This window comes from Mobula hypostoma, chromosome 12 (assembly GCF_963921235.1).
Source record: "Mobula hypostoma chromosome 12, sMobHyp1.1, whole genome shotgun sequence".
NCBI classification, from domain to species: Eukaryota; Metazoa; Chordata; class Chondrichthyes; order Myliobatiformes; family Myliobatidae; genus Mobula; species Mobula hypostoma.
Window position 1 is genome coordinate 772501 of NC_086108.1, and position 20208 is coordinate 792708.

The 20208-nt window shown below is 44.5% G+C and overlaps 1 protein-coding gene across 1 annotated transcript in view; it reads left to right on the top strand.

Annotated features, from left to right (window-relative positions):
- The window catches only part of ppp1r37 (protein phosphatase 1, regulatory subunit 37), a 169439-nt gene that overhangs the window by 116419 nt on the left and 32812 nt on the right, over positions 1-20208 (top strand). Inside the window, exon 9 of the mRNA XM_063063474.1 lies at positions 1-71. This exon is cut by the window's left edge and continues 71 nt beyond it. Within this exon, the coding sequence (XP_062919544.1) occupies positions 1-71 (71 nt within the window). The remainder of the gene's footprint in view (positions 72-20208) is intronic.

A 20208-nucleotide genomic window follows, 5' to 3' on the forward strand; every position in this document is an offset into this window, starting at 1 on the left:
AAAAGATGGGCTGATTGCAAACCGATCAGTTCTGCGATTAGGATTGGCGTCTACAAAGCTCACCTGTGAAGGTACGTGCCAAAGGACAGTCTGTTCTTGTGAGCCCTGCTGATCATATACGTGACTGGAAAATTAGGTCAGTGGTTACTTACATCAGATTCAATGGTTTAAGGTCAATTCCTATGGTGGGAGAGTGTAAGACCAGAGGACATAGTCTCAGAATAGAAGGGCATCCTTTTAGAATGGAGCTGAGGAGGAATTTCTATAGCCAGAAGGTGGTGAATCTGTGGAATTCATTGGGTATATTTAAGGCAGAGGTTGATAGATTTTTGATTACTCAAGGCATGGAGGGATATGAGGAAAAGGCAGGAGACTGGGGCCGAGAGGGGAAAATGGATCAGCCATGATGAAATGGCGGTGCAGGCTCAGTGGGCCAAATGGCCTAATTCTGCTCCTATATCTTAAGGTCTAATTTCTGATGAAGTCATTTGATGGGTAAGTTGATGATGGCTGATGTACAGGAGTGTCCTAGGTTTTCTGATTCGTGTTTTAGTGCCAGATTCACTTATCGTATGTACGTTGAAACAACCTAAGGATGTGCTGGGGGATGCCGTACATTTCATCGTCAACGTAGCATAACCAGATTGTTCAGCAAAGCAAGCCCCCTTTCCTTCCTGCCATCCACCCACCCACTTACAATAACAAGGAGTCCTTCAACCCCAAGACAGGCCTGTCCACATTAACTTAAAGAGATTTAAAGGGAAGCTCCAGGGGGCATAAAAAGTTTAAGGTGACTGGAGGAAAGTATATGGGGGATATCAGAGCTAATTTTTTTTTTTGCACACCATGAGTGGTGAGTGCATGGAACGTCCTGCCAGGGATGCTGCTAGAGGCAGATACATTAGGGACAGTTTAAAAAAAAACTCCTTTAGATAGGCACATGGATGATAGAAAAATTTAGGACTCTATAGGAAGGAAGGGTTAGATTGATCTTGGAGTAAGTAAATGGTGGATACAATATTGTGGGCCAAAGGGCCAGTAATGTGCTCTGTTCTGCGTTTTTGCTGGAGCTCCTTTACTATGGAAAAGGAACTGAGATTCCAGTTGAAATGTTATCTGGTTAGGATAGCATTGAGCTCAGGACTGACACTCTCCTGGGTCATAGAGTCCGGTGACACTCTGGGGCAAAATATCACTGATTGCTCAGGTGATATCCACATCAGCAACAGTGGCACCGAGCTGCAGCTCCTCAGAGACCGTGTTAAGGGACTGGAGAGGCAACTTGATAGCCTTCAGCTCATAAGGGAGAATGAGGAGGTAACAGATAGGAGCGACAGGGAGGTAGTCACCCCTAAGGAGGTAGGACCTGGATGACTGTTAGGAGAGGAGAAAGGGAATGAAATAGGATAAGATAAAACTTTATTTATCCTGAAGGAAATTATTGTTGCAAAGTTGCCTAGTCAGAAATATATACTTTGAAATACAAAATATTTCAGGCTTTCAAAGCTTGCAGAGAGATTTAGGCCATTTAGAAGAGTGGTCTGAAAGATGGCAGATGGAGTTTAATGCTGATAAATGTGAGGTGCTACAATTTGATAGGACTAATCAAAATAGGACATACATGGTAAATGGTAGGGCATTGAAGAATGCAGTAGAACAGAGGGATCTAGGAATAATGGTGCATAGTTCCCTGAAGGTGGAATCTCATTTGGATAGGGTGGTGAAGAAAGCTTTTGGTATGCTGGCCTTTATAAATCAGAGCATTGAGTATAGGAGTTGGGATGTAATGTTGAAATTGTACAAGGCATTGGTGAGGCCAAATTTGGAGTATTGTGTACAGTTCTGGTCACCAAATTATAGGAAAGATGTCAACAAATTAGAGAGAGTACAGAGAAGGTTTACTAGAATGTTACCTGGGTTTCATCACCTAAGTTACAGAGAAACGTTGAACAAGTTGGGTCTTTATTCTTTGGAGCGTAGAAGGTTGAGGGGGGACTCGTATTTAAAATTATGGGGGGTTAGATAGAGTTGACGTGAATAGGCTTTTTCCATTGAGAGTGGGGGAGATTCAAACAAGAGGACATGAGTGGAGAGTTAAAGGGCAAAAGTTTAGGGGTGACACGAGGGGGAACTTCTTTACTCAGAGAGTGGTAGCTGTGTGGAACGAGCTTCCAGCAGAAGTGGTTGAGGCAGGTTCGATGTTGTCATTTAAAGTTAAATTGGACAGATATATGGACAGGAAAGGAATGGAGGGTTATGGGCTGAGTGCAGGTCGGTGGGACTAGGTGAGAGTAAGTGTTCGGCACAGACTAGAAGGGCCGAGATGGCCTGTTTCTGTGCTGTAATTGTTATATGGTTAAATGCAAGCATTGGGGTACAAAAACAATACAAAATATGGCATTAAAAATTAATAGTGCAAAATACAGATGTGCATTGAAACCATATAGTTATATACTTAAGGAGGAGGAGTTGTAGAGTCTACAAATGTTTCAAAGGTACATTTAATGTCAGAGAAATGTATACAATATACATCCTGAAATTATTCTTTTTCGCAACCATCCACAAGAACAGTGCCCCAAAGAACGAATGACAAACGTTTGAACCCCAAAGCTCCCCCCACCCACACATAAACAGCAGCAAGACAACAATCCCCCTCCCCCATCAGCAAAAAAAAGCTTCAGCGCCCGCCACCAAACACTCAAGCGTGCAGCAAAGCATCAATAAAGACACAGACTTGCAGTACCCCAAAGACTACTCATTCACCTGGTAATTTGACATCCCACAGGCTCTCTCTCTCCCTTGTAAGGGAAAACGAGGTGTCTCTGTTTCACAGTGAGAGGGGAGACATAATAAACAACTCACTGACTTACGATGTTAAAAGTCTGTTGCATCGCGTTTTCTGAGCTCTGTGCCCAAAGAACTCGGGTCTTTGGGCACACAACCAGCAACCAGCTTGCTGCTTTCGATCTTCCGTGTACTCCCGCGACATATCAGGCAGCAGTACCGACCTTGAGTCCGCTCGCCCGAACCCTGAAGGCGCGCTAATCTTCTTGGCCACGTCCTCGCTATATCAAATAGCGGCCAGTCGTGAGACCCCGAGAGCGGGTCCCATTCCCACAAAGAACCAAAGTCAGTGTGTAACTCCAGGTCAGGGTCTTCAAAAGAACCCTGAAAGGGAAAAATAGAGATATTGAAGATAGAAATAGCCACAGGGATCTTCTGTGGCATTCAGTGGTGCACCTCGGTAGAGTTGGTCAGTGCAGAGTTCCCCTGTGGCCATTCCCCTCAATAATAAGTATACTGCTTTGGATATTGTTGGTGGGGGGGAGCGACCTACAGGGGGAAGCTGCTGCGACACGATCTCTGTCACTGACTCTCTCTCTGTGGCTCAGAAGCATGGGGGGGAAGAGGACTCCAGTAGTGACACACACAGAAGTTCTGGAGGAACTCAGCAGGCCAGGCAGCGTCTGTGGAAAAGAGTAAACAGTTGATGTTTCAGGCCAAGTCCCTTCATCCGGATTCTTTTCCATAACTGCTGCCTGGCCTGGTGAGTTCCTCCAGCATTTTGTGTGTGTTGTTCTGATTTCCATTGTCTGCAGATTTTATTGTCCTTCTGCAGTATTGATAAGGGGATTCCATAATTTGAAGAGGAGACAGCAGATTCTGTGGACATGAAAGGGACACCCAGATGGTATGTTGCTTCCTAAGTGCCAGGGTCAGGGATATATCTGGTCAGGTCTACAGCATTCTAAAGGAAGGGGGCTAACACACAGAAGTCGTAGTACATATTGGAACCAGTGACATAGATAGAAAAAGGGAGGAGGTCTTGAAAAGAGAATGTAGGGAGTTGGGTAGAAAGCTGAAAAGCAAGACCGCCAGGGTGGTAATCTCTGGATTGTTGCCTGTGCCACACACCAGTCAGTGTTAGAATAAGATGATCTGGCAGATGAATGTGTAATGGGGGGCCAAAATCGAAAAGGGTGATGAATGCAGGACTGAAGGTGTTATATTTGAATGCAGACAGTATATGGAAAAAGTTAGATGAGGTTTTAGTGCAGTTAGAGATTGGCAGGTATGATGTTGTGGGCATCGCTGAGTTGTGGCTGAAAGAAGGTCATAATTGGAAGTTTAACATCCAAAGACAGCCAAGTAGGCAGAGGTAGTGGTGGTAGCAACATTGGTGAAAATTGGAATCAAATCCTAAGAAAGGGGTGACATAGGATCAGAAGATGTAGAATCCTTGTGGCTGGAGTTAAGAAACTGCAAGGGTAAAAAGACATTGATGGGAATTATATACAGGTCTCTGAACAGTAGCCTACAAATTACAATGGGAGATAGAAAAGGCATGTGAAGGAGGCAATGGGGCAATAGTCATGGGGGATTTCAACATGCCGATAGATTTAGGAAAATCAGGTTGGTGCTGCATCCCGAGAGGTATTTGTACAATGCCTAGGAGATGGCTTTTTAGAGCACCTTATAATTAAACCAACTTGGGGAATGGCAATTCTGGATTGGGTGTTATGTAATGACCCAGATTTGATTAGCGACCTCAAGGAACCCTTAGGAAGCCGTGATCATAATGTGATAGAATTCATTCTGCAGTTTGAGAGGGAAAAGCTAAAGTCAGATTTATCAGTATTACAATGGATTAAAGGGAATTACAGAGGCATGAGTGAGAAGCTGGCCAAAGTTGAATGGAAGGGGACACTAACAGGGAAGACCACAGCACTTGTTGGAGTTTCTGAGGCAATTGTGCAGGAAAGATACATCCCAAAGATGAAGAAGTATTCTGAAGAGAGGATGAGGCAACCATGGGTGACAAAGAAAGTCAAAGACAGCATAAAAGCAAAAGGGAGGGCATATAATTTAGCAAAAATTAGTGGGAACTCAGAGAATTAGACAGCTTTTAAGCACCAACAAGGCAATTTAGAAAAAGTAATAAAGAGAGAAAAGATGAAATATGAAGACGAGCTAGCCAATAGTATCAAAGAGGATGCCAAAAATGTTTTCGGATATATAAAGAGTGAAAGAGAGATTGGACCACTGGAAAATGATGCTGGGGAGTTAGCAATGGGGGACAAAGAAATGGTGGACAAACTTTATAAGCATCTTGCATCAGTCTTCACTGTGGAACGCACCAGCAGAATGACAGAAATATGAGAGTGTCAGGGGGCACCAGCTGAGTATCATTGCTATTACTGAGGAGAAGGTGCTTGGGAAGTTGAATAGTCTGAAGCTAGGTGGACTACATCCCAGGGGTCTGAAAGAAGTAGCTGAAGAGATTGTGGAGGCATTAGTAATGATCTTTCAAGAATCACTATATTCTTGCATGTTTTCAGAGGACTGGAAAATTGCAAGTGTCACTCCACTCCTTAAGAAGGGAGGGAAGCAGAAGAAAGGAAATTATAAGCCAGTTAGTCTATATTCAATGGTTGGGAAGATATTGGAATCTATTAGTAAGGATGAGATTTCAGGGTACTTGGAGGCACATGTCAAAATAGGATAATTTCAACACACATTAAAAATTGCTGGTGGACGCAGCAGGCCAGGCAGCATCTATAGGAAGAGGTACAGTCGACGTTTCGGACCGAGACCCTTCAGGTCCTGATGAAGTGTCTCGGCCCGGACTGTCAACTGTACCTCTTCCTATAGATGCTGCCTGGCCTGCTGCGTCCACCAGCAATTTTTATGTGCGTTGCTTGGAATTCCAGCATCTGCAGATTTCCTCGTGTTTGTGTAATTTCAACAGGGGTTCCTTGAGGGAAAACCTTGCCTGACAAAGCTGTTGGATTTCTGGAGGAAATGGCAGGCAGGATAGACAAAAGAGGGTCAGTGGGTGTTGTTTACTTGGATTTTCAGAAGGCCTTTGCCAAGGTGCCACATATGAGGCTATGTAACAAGATAAGAGCTGATGGTATTACAGGAAAGACACTAGCATGGATAGAAGATCGGCTGACTGGCAGGGGGCAAAGAGTGGGAAGAAAGGTGGTCCTTTCTCACAGGGGTCAATGTTATATATCAATCATTTGGATGAAGGAATTGGCTTTGTAGCCAACTTTGTGGGCAATGCAGAGATAGTTTGAGGGGCAGTGTTGGAGCATGGTGTCTGCAGAAGGTTTTAGACATTGGGAAGAATGGGCAAAGATATGGACTCACTTTCAGGAATTTTTCGTTTCATGTTCTTGATATTTATTATTATTATTGATTTATATTTTTTATTTGCACCGTTTTTTGTCTTTAGCACAGTGGTTGAACACCCAAGTTGATGCGGTCTTTCATTGATTCTGTTATGGTGGTTATTTTATCATGGAGTGATTGAGTGTGCCCACAAGGAAACAAATCTCAGGGTTGTTTATGGTGACATATAGGTGTAATGCTCAGGTCTATCGGCTCGTGTTTATCTAGGGGAAACCCTGTCCTCCCGCCAAACCGTGTCTCGTGTTTGCGTAGTTGCTGTGTAATGCACCCTGGTACAAACTCACACATCAAATATCAGACAGCACACAATGTACAATTTACAGATTACACTATATAGATCTTACTGGAACTATGTAATTAATAGAGACACAATATAAAAGGAAAGTAAAAGGTGCCAAACTTGTCAGAGTTCAACCACTTCATGCACAACAGTTGGAGCTCAATTAATGGGTCTTCTTTCCACCAGTCGATCTCCTCCGACCTCCTCGACCCGCTGTCTAGGACCATCCACGGTGGTCGACCAGAGCGCGTCCAGCACATCCTTCCTCCTCGGTTTTCCTCCTGAAAAGCCCGCGCACTCACCCAGGTTCCCACACATACAGATAAAATAACATAGCTTCCATTGGTTAGTTCCTCCATTATCTATAACTATAAGGCAGATTACTATGTGATGGTGTCAAGTTAGGAAAAGGGGAAGTACGACGAGATCTAGGTGTCCTTGTTCATCAGTCGCTGAAAGTAAACATGCAGTGAAGAAAGCTAATGGCATGCTGGCCTTCATAACAAGGGGAGTTGAGTATAGGAGCAAAGAGGTCCTTCTGCAGTTGTACAGGGCCCTGGTGAGACCACACCTGGAATATTATGTACAGTTTTGGTCTCCAAATTTGAGGAAGGACATTCTAGCTATTGAGGGAGTGCAGTGTAGGTTCACGAGGTTAATTCCTGAGATGGAGGGACTGTCAAATGTTGAAAGATTGGAGCGACTGGGGTTGTATACACTGGAATTTAGAAGGATGAGAGGGGATCTGATTGAAACATGTAAGATTATTAAGGGATTGGACATGCTAGAGGCAGGAAACATGTTCCCGATGTTGGGGGGAGTCCAGAACCAAAGGCCACAGTTTAAGAATAAGGGGTAGACAATTTAGAACGGAGTTGAGGAAAAACTTTTTCACACAGAAGGTTGTGGTTCTGTGGAATGCTCTGCCTCAGAAGGCAGTGGAGGCCAATTCTCTGGATTCTTTCAAAAAAGAGTTAGAGCTCTTAAAGATAGCGGAGTGAAGGGATATGGGGAGAAGGCAGGAAAAGGGTACTGATTGTGGATGATCAGCCATGATCACAGTGAATGGCGGTGCTGGCTTGAAGGGCTGAATGGCCTACTCCTGCACCTATTGTCTATTGTCTATAACCCAAACATTTCAGCTACAGAGAGCATTACCTCATAGTTAACATTGCAAAGAAGCCATTTCATTATTACACTTCAGAGGAGCCATTTTATAATTAGCAGTTAACAGTTAACATTACAGTTAATATAGATGAGAACCCTACCAAGGTACTGTGATAATAAATTTACTTTAAACTCTGAAGTGGCAGATGGAATATAGTGTTGGGAAGTGTATGGTCATACGCTTTGGTAGAAGGATTGAAGGTGTGAATTATTTTTGAAATGAGGAGAAAATTCAAAAATCTATGGTGAAAAATAACTTGTGAGTCCTAGCGCAGGATTCCCTAAAGGTTAACTTGCAAGTTGAATTGGTGGTAAGGAAGGCAAATGTTATGTTCGCATTTATTTTGAGAGGACTAGAATACAAAAACAAAGATGTAATTCTGAGGCATTGGTCAGACCACACGGAGTATTTCGAGCAGTTTTGAGCCACTTGTGTAGGAAAAGATGTGTTGGAATTGGAGAGGGTTCACTGGGGATTCACAAGGATGATCCCAAGAATGAAAGGTTTAACATTTGGGGAGCATTTGATGGCTCTGGGCCTGTGCTCACTGGAGCTTAGACGAATGGGGGTGGGGGGCATCTCATTGAAACCTGTCAAATATTGAAAAGAACATAGAACATAGAATAGTACAGCACATTACAGGCCCTTCGGCCCACAATGTTGTGCCGACCCTCAAACCCTGCCTCCCATATAACCCCCCCACCTTAAATTCCTCCATATACCTGTCTAGTAGTCTCTTAAACTTCACTAGTGTATCTGCCTCCACCACTGACTCGGGCAGTGCAGTGCATTCTACGCACCAACCACTCTCTGAGTGAAAAACCTTCCTCTAATATCCCCCTTGAACTTCCCACCCCTTACCTTAAACCCATGTCCTCTTGTATTGAGCAGTGGTGCCCTGGGAAAGAGGCACTGGCTGTCCATTCTATCTAGTCCTCGTAATACTTGTATACCTCTATCATGTCTCTTCTCATCCTCCTTCTCTCCAAAGAGTAAAGCCCTAGCTCCCTTAATCTCTGATCATAATGCATACTCTCTGAACCAGGCAGCATCCTGGTAAATCTACTCTGTATCCTTTCCAATGCTTCCACATCTTTCCTATAGTGAGGTGACCAGAACTGGACATAGTACTCCAAGTGTGGCCTAACCAGAGTTTTATAGAGCTGCATCATTACATCGCGACTCTTAAACTCTATCCCTCGACTTATGAAAGCTAACACCCCATAAGCTTTCTTAACTACCCTATCCACCTGTGAGGCAACTTTCAGGGATCTGTGGACATGTACCCCGAGATCCCTCTGCTCCTCCACACTACCAAGTATCCTGCCACTTACTTTGTACTCTACCTTGGAGTTTGTCCTTCCAAGGTGTACCACCCCACACTTCTCTGGGTTGAACTCCATCTGCCACTTCTCAGCCCATTTCTGCATCCTATCAATGTCTCTCTGCAATCTTCGACAATCCTCTACACTATCTACAACACCACCAACCTGTGTGTCGTCTGCAAACTTGCCAACCCACCCTTCTACCTCCACATACAGGTCGTTAATAAAAATCATGAAGAGTAGAGATCCCAAAACAGATCTTTGTGGGACACCACTAGTCACAATCCTCCAATCTGAATGTACTCCCTCCACCATGACCCTCTGCCTTCTGCAGGCAAGCCAATTCTGAATCCACCTGGCCAAACTTCCCTGGATCCCATGCCTTCTGACTTTCTGAATAAGCCTACCGTGTGGAACCTTGTCAAATGTCTTACTAAAATCCATATAGATCACATCCACTGCTCTACCGTCGTCTATATGCCTGGTCACCTCCTCAGAGAACTCTATCAGGCTTGTTAGACACGATCTGCCCTTCACAAAGCCATGCTGACTGTCCCTGATCAGACCATGATTCTCTACATGCCCAGAGATCCTATCTCTAAGAATCTTTTCCAACAGCTTTCCCACCACAAACGTAAGACTCACTGGTCTATAATTACCCGGACTATCCCTACTACCTTTTTTGAACAAGTGGACAACATTCACCTCCCTACAATCCTCCGGTACCATTCCCATGGACAACGAGGACATAAAGATCCTAGTCAGAGGCTCAGCAATCTCTTCCTTCGCCTCGTGGAGGAGCCTGGGGAATATTCCGTCAGGCCCCGGGGACTTATCCGTCCTAATGCATTTTAATAACTCCAACACCTCCTCGCCCTTAATATCAACATGCTCCAGAACATCAACCTCACTCATATTGTCCTCATCATCATCAAGTTCCCTCTCATTGGTGAATACCGAAGAGAAGTATTCATTGAGGACCTCGCTCACTTCCACAGCCTCCAGGCACATCTTCCCACCTTTATCTCTAATCGGTCCTACCTTCACTCCTTCATCCTTTTTTTCTTCACATAATTGAAGAATGCCTTGGGGTTTTCCTTTACCCTACTCGCCAAGGCCTTCTCATGCCCCCTTCTTGCTTTTCTCAGCCCCTTCTTAAGCTCCTTTCTTGCTTCCCTATTTTCCTCAATGGACCCATCTGATCCTTGCTTCCTAAACCTCATGTATGCTGCCTTCTTCCACCTGACTAGATTTTCCACCTCACTTGTCACCCATGGTTCCTTCACCCTACCATTCTTTATCTTCCTCACCAGGACAAATTTATCCCTAACATCCTGCAAGAGATCGCTAAACATCGACCACATGTCCATAGTACATTTCCCTGCAAAAACATCATCCCAATTCACACCCGGAAGTTCTAGCCTTATAGCCTCATAATTTGCCCTTCCCCAATTAAAAATTTTCCTGACCTCTCTGATTCTGTCCTTTTCCATGATAATGCTAAAGGCCAGGGAGCGGTGGTCACTGTCCACCAAAAGCTCACCCACTGAGAGATCTGTGACCTGACCCGGTTTATTACCTAGTACTAGATCTAGTATAGCATTCCCCCCAGTCGGCCTGTCAACATACTGTGACAGGAATCCGTCCTGGACACACTTAACAAACTTTGCCCCATCTAAATCCTTGGAACTAATCAGGTGCCAATCAATATTAGGGAAGTTAAAGTCACCCATGATAACAACCCTGTTATTTTTGCACCTTTCCAAAATCTGCCTCCCATTTTGCTCCTCTGTATCTCTGCTGCTACCAGGGGGCCTATAGAATACCCCCAGCAGAGTAACTGCTCCCTTCCTGTTCCTGACTTCCATCCATATTGAATCAAAAGAGGATCCTGCTACATTACCTACCCTTTCTGTAGCTGTAATAGTATCCCTGACCAGTAATGCCACCCCTTCTCCCCATTTCCGCCCCCCCCATCCCTTCTAAAGCACTGAAATCCAAGAATATTGAGAATCCATTCCTGCCCTGGTGCCAGCCAAGTCTCTGAAATGGCCATTAGATCATAATTCCATGTATGTATCCAAGCTCTCAGTTCATCCCCTTTGTTCCTGATGCTTCTTGCATTGAGGGACACACACTTCAGCCCTTCTACCTTACTACCTCTACACTGTTTATTCTGCTTCTCTTTCCTCAAAGCCTCTGTATATGTTAGATCTGGCTTTAGTCCTTGCACTTCTTTCACTGCTCTATCGCTCTGGGTCCTATCCCCTTTGCAAATTAGTTTAAACCCTCCCAAACCATGCTAGCAAACCTGCCTGCAAGGAAATTGCTCCCCCTTGAGTTCAGGTGCAACCCATCCAATCTGTACAGGTCCCACCTTCCCCAGAAGAGATCCCAATGATCTAAAAATCTAAAACCCTGCTCCCTGCACCAACTCCTCAGCCACGCATTCAACTGCTATCTCCTCCAATCCTTACCATCACTGTCACGTAGCACTGGCAGCAATCCTGAGAACGCCACCCTTGAGGTCCTGTTCTTCAGCCTTCTGCCTAGTTCCCAAAACTTACACTTCAGGACCTCATCCCTCTTCCTGCCTATGTCGTTGGTCCCTACATGTATCATGACTTCTGATTGCTTTCCCTCTCGTACCAGGATGTCGTGCACCCAGTCAGAGACATCACAGACCCTGGCACCTGGGAGGCAACAAACCATGTGGGTGTCCTTCTCACGTCCACAAAATCTCCTGTCTGCTCCCCTGACTATAGAGTCTCCAATGATGACAGCTCTCCTCTTCTCCGTCCCACCCTTCTGCACCACCGGCTCAGACTCAGTGCCGGAGGTCCTGCCACCGTGGCTCACACCTGGTCGGTGGTCCCCGCCAACAGGTCTGGATAGAATGGATGTGGAGAGGAGGTTTCCTACTCTGGGGAAGTTTAGGACCAGGGACACAGCCTCAGAACTGTCCATTTAGAAAAGAGATGAGGAAAAAATTCTTTAGTCAGAGGGTGGTGTATTTGTGGAGTTCATTATCACAGAGGGCTGTGGGCAAGTCTTTGGGTATGTTTCAGGCAGTGGTCGATAGGTTCTTGATTAATCAGGGCCTCAAAGATTACGGGGAGAAAGCAGGGGAATAGGGTTGAGAGAGATCATAATCAGCATGATAGAGTGGCAGAGCAGACTCAATGGGCTGAATGGCCTAATTCTGCTCCTCTGTCTTATGATCTTCTGGTCTTAGTGAGTTACTGTAGGCTCCTGTACTTCAGGAGCAAACAACATGGATATAACTAAACATCTTGGTTAGACGAAAGATTTGTCTAGTTAAGGTGATTATTTTGTGTTCAGATCTTGCCTGTTTTCTTCATTCTTCAGTTAAATATTGGTCTGTGCTCGCTGAACTTCAGAAGATGAGAAATTATCTCACTGGTCATGCTAGACTCTGAGAGGTGACACAAGAGACTGCAGATTCTGGAATCTGGAGCAAAACCCATTTTTGCTAGAGGAGCTCAGTAGGTGGAGCAGCATCTGTCCAGGGGAATAGACAGTCGTCCTTTCAGGTGCAGACCCTTCATGTAGATGAAGGGTTCCCAACTTGGGTCCACGGACTCCTTGGTTAAAAAAGTGATCTACATCAGTCCAGATGAAGGGTCCTAACCCAAAGACGTCAACTGTCCATTACCTGCCATTAATGCTGCGTGACCTGCTGAGTTCCTCCAGCACCTTGTGTGTTGCTTCAGATTTTGAGAGGAATTGGCAGGCAAGAAAGTTGAGAATCAGGATTAAAAGTAAGGACTAAAATTTTTAAAAATTCTACTCAGCAGGCTATGAATCTTTGGAATGCTATCCACTAGAGAGCTATGGGCACTCAGATATTGAGTCTGTTCAAGGCTGAGATCAGTGAATTCTTGATCACTGAAGGAATTAGTCCATAAGACATAGGAGCAAAATTAGACCACTGGGCCCATTGAGTCTGTTCCGCCATTCAATCATGGCTGATCCTTTTTTTTTCCCCCTCCTTAGCCCCACTCACAGTTACCTTTGATGCTGTGGCCAATCAAGAACCTGTCAATCTGCGCCTTAAATACACCCAACGACATGGCCTCCTCAGCGGCCCGTGGTAACAAATTCCACAAATTCGCCACCTTCTGGCTAAAGGAATTTCTCCACATCTCTATTTTAAATGGACGCACCTCTATCTGGATGCTGTGCCCTCTTGTCCTAGACTTCCCCACCATGGGAAACATCTTTTCCACACTTGCTCTGAATAGGCTTTTCAACATTCAAAAGGTTTCAATGAGATTCCTCCCCCCCATCCTTCTAAATTCCAGCAAGTACAGTTCCTCATATTCCCAGAATCATCCTTGTGAACCTCCTCTGAACCCTCTCCAATGGTAGCACATCTTTTCTTATATGAGGAGCCCAAAGCTATTCACAGTACCTATTCACCAGTGCCTTATAAAGAAAGCCTCAGCATCACATCCCTGTTCTTATATTCTAGATCTCTTGAAATGAATGCTAACATTGCATTTGCCTTCCTCACCACTATCTCAGCCTGCAAGTTAATCTTTAGGGTGTTCTGCACAAGGACTCCCAAGTCCCTTTGCATCTCAGATTTCTGAATTTTTTCCCCGTTTAGAAAATAGTCTGCACATTTTCTTCTTCAACCAAGGTGCGTTTTCCAGCGTTATATTTCATTTGCTGCTTTCTTCCCATTCTCCTAATCTGTCTTAATTCCTTTCACACCCTTCCTGTTTCTTCAACAGTACCTGCCCCTCCACCAGTCTTCGAGTCATCTGCTTACTTGGCAACAAAGCCATTGATTCCATCATTTAAATCATTGATATACAGCATAAGAAGAAGTGGTCCCAGTGCAAACCCCTGCAGAACACCACTAGCACTGGCAGCCAACTGGAAAGGGATTAGGGATCCTTTTATTCCCACTCATTGCTTCCTACCAATCAGCCAATGCTCTAACCATGCTAGTAACTTGGTAAGCAGCCTCATGTATGACACCTTGTCAAAGGTCTCTGAAAATCCAAATATACAATATTCTCTGCATCCCTTTTATCTCTCCTGCTGTAATCTCCTCAAAGAATTACAACATGTTCGTCAGGCAAGATTTTCCTTTAAGGAAACCATGCCTGACTTTGTCCTATCTTGTCCTGTGTCAACATCTACTCCATAACCTCATCATTCACAATTACCTTCAACAACTTCCCAGCTACTGAGGTCAGGCTAACTGGTCTATCATTTCCTTTCTGCAGCCTCCCTTCTTTCTTAAAGAGTGGAGTAATATTTACAATTGTCAGGCCTCCGGAATCATGCCAGAGTCCAATGATTCTTGAAAGATCAGTACTAATGCCTCCATAATCTCTACTGCTACCTCTTTCAGAACCCTAGGGTGGAGTTCATCTAGTCTGGGTGACTTATGTTCTTTTACGTCTTTCAGCATTTTGTGCACCTTCTCCCTTGTAATAGTAACTGCACTCACTAATACTTTATACTTTATTGTCGCCAAACAATTGATACTAGAACGTACAATCATCACAGCGATATTTGATACTGCGCTTCCCGCTCCCTGGATTACAAATATTAAATATTAAAAATAGTTTAAAATTAATAAATATTTTAAAAATTAAATTATAAATCATAAATAGAAAAATGAAAAGTGAGGTAGTGCAAAAAAACCGAGAGGCAGGTCCGGATATTTGGAGGGTACGGCCCAGATCCGGGTCAGGATCCGTTCAGCAGTCTTATCACAGTTGGAAAGAAGCTGTTCCCAGATCTGGCCATACGAGTCTTCAAGCTCCTGAGCCTTCTCCCGGAGGGAAGAGGGACGAAAAGTGTGTTGGCTGGGTGGGTGGTGTCCTTGATTATCCTGGCAGCACTGCTCCGACAGCGTGCGGTGTAAAGTGAGTCCAAGGACGGAAGATTGGTTTGTGTGATGTGCTGTGCTGTGTTCACGATCTTCTGCAGCTTCTTCCGGTCTTGGACAGGACAACTTCCATACCAGGTTGTGATGCACCCCAGAAGAATGCTTTCTACGGTGCATCTATAAAAATTAGTGAGGGTTTTAGGGGACAGGCCAAACTTCTTTAGTTTTCTCAGGACGTAAAGGCGCTGGTGGGCACTTACTTCTCTTCCCTCACACCCTTCAACATCTGGCAAACTGCTAGTGTCTTCCACAGTGAAGATTGTTGCAAAATACTCATTTAGTTCATCTGCCATCTCCTTATTCCCCATTTTTATTTCTCCAGCTTCATTTTCTAGCAGCCCTGTACTCACTCTCATCTCTCTTTTTCTTTATATAATTGAAAAAGCTTTTTCTATCCATCTTGATATTGTTTAGAAACATAGAAAATAGGTGCAGGAGTAGGCCATTCGGCCTCCAGACTCAAAGTACAACAAGATCATCCACCTTATTTCTTATACTCCATGCATTGAGGTATAACTCTTTTTTCTGCATTTGCTACCCTTTTTGATTCTGCATCCCTAATGCACTGATACTCACCCTGCTATCTGCAATTTTGTCCTATCATCTGCCTGCCCTTCCTGATAGTCTGACTGCATGCTTTCTTTGCTTTTTTACCATCTGTCCTATCCTGAGTCCCTTCACTCTGGTTCCCATTCTCCTGCCAAATTAGTTTAAACCCTGCCCAACAGCTCTAACAACCCTGCCTGCATGATATAGATGCAACCTGCCCCTTTTGTACAACTCATACCTTCCCTCTGAAGAAATCCCAATAATCCAAGAACCTGAAGCCCTGCCCCCATACCAGCTTCTCAGCCACACATTTATCTGCCAGATCTTTGTACCCTGGAGGTCCTGCTTCTCAGTTTTCTGCCTAGCTCTCTAAATTCTCCGTTCAGGACCTCATTGCTTTTCCTTCCCATGTCATTGGTACTAATATGTACCAAGACATCTGGCTGCTCTCCCTCCCTCTTCAAAATGCTGTGGATGCGATCCGAGACATCCTGACCCTGGCGCTTGGGAGGCAACATACCATCTGGGTGTCCTGTTCACGCCCACAGAATCTGCTGTCTGTTCCTCTGACTATTGAGTCCCTTATCGCTACCACTCTCGCCTTCTCCCTCTTTCCCTTCTGCACCACTGACCCATCCTCAGTGCCAGAAACCTGGTTTCTGGAATTGAAAGATAAAGAAGTGCAGGAGGGTGCTGGAATCATGATCTTATCCTTTAGCACCCATTCAAGACTCCATTGCATCTGCTCTGAAAACACTGAATTCTCAATGTGCTGTGCCAAAGCAAACACTGCTGCTGTTTGACTATCAAGCTTGCTGATGTGAACTGGGGCGATCGTTCAGTATATTGTCTTTGGCTGTATTATTTTTGGGCTAAGAATTCAGAGGAAAGAAAGTTCACTCAGATTCCTAATCCCATTTTGCTTTCCTTTTGGAAGTGTAGATAATACAGGTTAATTTTTTATTTCAAAGTATGCTTTAATTTTTTTATTTTTATTTTGAGATTCAGCATGGCAACAGGCCCTTCTGGTTCAATGAGCCCATGCGACCCATTTACACCCACGTGATCAATTAATCTACCAATCCGTACGTCTTCGGAATGTGGGAGGAAACCGGAGCATTCAGAGGAAACCCATGCAGTCATGGGGAGAACATACAAACCCCTTACAATAGGGACAGATACAGAGGGGAATTGAATGGAAGAGAAGTGAAGTGATGCCACAACTTTATAATATATTGGTCAGGCTTCAGCAGGAGTATTACATGCAGTTTTGGTCACTGTGCTGTAGGAAGGATGTGGTAACGCTAGAGAGGGTACAACGAAGGATAGGTCATTCCTGTTATGTGGAGAGACTAGATCTATTTTCCATGGAGCAGAGTTGACTTAAATTGAAGAATATAAAAGGATGAGGGGTATAGAGTCTGATTTATTTATTCAATTCAAGTTTAATTCTCTTTCAACCGTGCATGAATACAGCCAAAAGAGACAGCATTACTCCAGGGCAAAGGTGCAAAACACAATACCAACAGCCACACACAGCACAAAGCACATATAGCGCATACAAGATAGCAAGCACATGTAAGACATCAGTAAAGTACAGCCACACAAAAAAATAGTCCAGACCCCGAGTCCATGAATGCCGCAGAAATCTGCAGTCGACCACAGTACAGCTTGTCTTCTGCCAAGCGAACACTGCGGGGCGATACTGAGTCCAGCCTGGATGCCGTGCCACACCCCTCCCAGTGAGTGCACCAGCTTCAGTGCCTCTCTCCAAGTCTCTCTCAACAGGCTACTACAATGCAGCTTGAGGCCGAGTCCGTGAACGGTGCAGAAATCTGCAGCCGACCAGAGTACAGCCTGTCTTCTGCTGAGCAAATACTTGGGGGGATAGGGGCAGCACCGACTTATCACGTGTATATCAAAACATAGCGAAATGTATCATTTGCATTAACAACCAACACAATCTAAGCATGTGTTGGTGGCAGCCCACAAGTGTTGCCACACTTTCCAGCACCAATATAGTATGGCCACAGTGTTAGATCGGGTACAGTTGAATTGCCTTGGAAGAGAGGGCTACAGGCCAAATACTTGAAGAGGGGATTAGTACAGCTGGTCATTGCCCACTTGTCAGTGTGAACATTGTGAGCTGAATGGCCTGTTTCCATGCTGTATGACCCTGATTTTGTGACAATATTCAAGTCAATATTTTCATAACAATTTATGTTATTAATATTTCTTAACATTAGCAGTTTATCAGTTATCTACTGTATCCAGTGCTCCCAATGTGGCCTCCTCTACATCGGTGAGACCTGTACTGTACAAAAGTCATAGGCACATTTATATAGCTAGAATGCGTAAGACCTTTGCACAGTACTGTATTTGTTAACATGGAGTGGAGAGTGAGGTGGTAAATCTGGCAGGGGCAAAGGATTTTGGGAATGACGTGTGTGGAGCACTATGGGAGGAATGTGGGGCAGATGGCAGAGGAGGAGTTCCGGGGGTGGAAGGGACTGTTGGGGGGTGGTGCGGCTGCAGACATATTCAGCTCTGAGACACCAGGCAAAGTCATTTGATTCCAAACTATTGATTTATTGATCATTACAGAATGTCTCTTTGGTGCTTCCCACTCCCTTCCCTCTCCCTTCCCTTTTTCCCAACTGTGATTCCCCTCTCTCCACCCTCGCTCCCACTTTCAGTCCACAATAGAGACCCATATCAGAATCAGGTTTATCAACACTCACACATGTCGTGAAATTTGTTTTTTTTTTTGCGGGGCTGCAGGAGTACAGTCCAATACATGAAATTATTACTGTACTGTTCAAAAGTCTTGGGCACTCTAGCTATATATATGTGCCGAAGACTTTTACACAGTACTGTAGATTGGAAGACTACTTTGTTGAAGACCTTCACTCCATCTGCAACAAGCACGATTTCTTGTTGCCAGTCATTTTGATTCCAATCCCCATTCTCATTCCAACATGCCTCTGGTCTTCTCTACTGCCACAATGAGGTTGCTCACAGGTTGGGGGAGCAACACGAATGGCACGAATATTGATTTCTCACAGTAATTTCTCTCTCCCTCCACCTCCTTTCTTTTTCCATTCCCCATTCTGTTTCCCTTCTTATCTCTTCTCCTCACCTGCCTAGCACCTCCCTCTGGTTCCCCTCCTCCTTTTCTTTTTCCTATGGGTCACTCTCCTCTCCTATCAGATTCCTCCTTCTAGAGCCCTTTACCTTTTCCACTTTTCACCTCCCAGCCTCTTATTTGATCTCCCACCCCACCCAGCCACCGAGCTACCTCCTCACCTAGCTTCATCTATCACCTGCCAGCATGTACTCCTTCCCCTTTCCCCACCAGCATAGTCTGACTTCTTCCGCCTTCCTTTCCAGTCCTGATGGAGTGTCTCGGCCTGAAACCTCAGCTCTTTATTCCCCTCTGTAGATGCTGCCCCAACCTACTGAGCTCCTCTTGCATTTTGGGAGCGTTACTGATGTTATTAATTGTTGTTCCTTTACAACCTAACACATCCTTTTATTCCTACATCCTACATGCCAAACACTTCATTCCTTGTAATGTAGAAGATTGATAGAGGTATACAAAATTTTGAGGTGTATAGATAGGGTAAATGCAACATTCCACTAAGGTTGGGTGGGACTATAACCATAGATTAAGGTAAAAGGTTAAAATTTTAAGAGCAACCTGAGGGGAAACTTCTTCACTCGGAGAGTAGTGAGAGTGTGGAGCGAGCTGCCAAAGCAAGTGGTGTATGCGAGCTCAATTTTAACGTTTGGAAAGGTACATGAATAGGGAGGGGTATGGAGGGATATGGTCCGGATGCAGGTTGATCGGAATATGCACTTTAAATGGTTTTGGCACAGACTAGATGGGCTAAAGGTTCTGTTTCTGTGTTGTACTTTTCTATAACTATTCATCTGTGTTCTCAGAGATTTCAGCCAACCTGTGTCACACAAAATTGACTCGTGCATGGTGTCTTTAAGATATTCTTCTGAAATACATCTTGCCCTACCCACTTAGTAAAGCTGGCAGACAGATTGTGAACCAGTACACCACCACATAGGCGCCTATCTTTTTTATCACTAATTTTTTTTTATTGCAACACCAACAATTTACATTCAATACAACCATTTGCCGATCACATTTTGACTGTTTAACCCGGCCACCCCCCAACCTTCATCACCATCCCCCCTCCACCCCTCATCCTCTTCCTCATCCCCATCCCCCCTCTACCTCTCTCCCCCCCAATCCCTCGCCCCTCCACCAACCAACTGAATAGTAGTACATACACAGACAGAGCACTCCTATTTTAACAGAAGATCTTTTAAGTTAGATATCAAATTTATCCACATTGAGATTGTGTTTGGTCGTGCATCATTTACTCTTGCTAATGATAGTTCCAGGTAAGAAATGTTCTAAAAGCTCTGAAGCCAGTGAGTACTTGAAATATCATGGGGAGATTTCCAGCGCTGGACTACAATCTTCTTAGCTGCAGTTAGGCCTGTCAGCCAGACTTTGCACATTTTTTCCGTAAGAGAAAGGTGGGAGACATCATTTAGAAGATGTACAGCAGGGTCCATTGGTAATTGTACCCCTGTTAGTTCTGTAAGAGTACTGGTAACCTTTCCCCACAAACCAAAAACCCCTGGACATTCCCATACAACATGTATAAAAGAGCCAACGGTTCTGTGGGGGCAAAATGAGCAATATGGGTCAGGAACCAGTCCCATTTGATGTCTA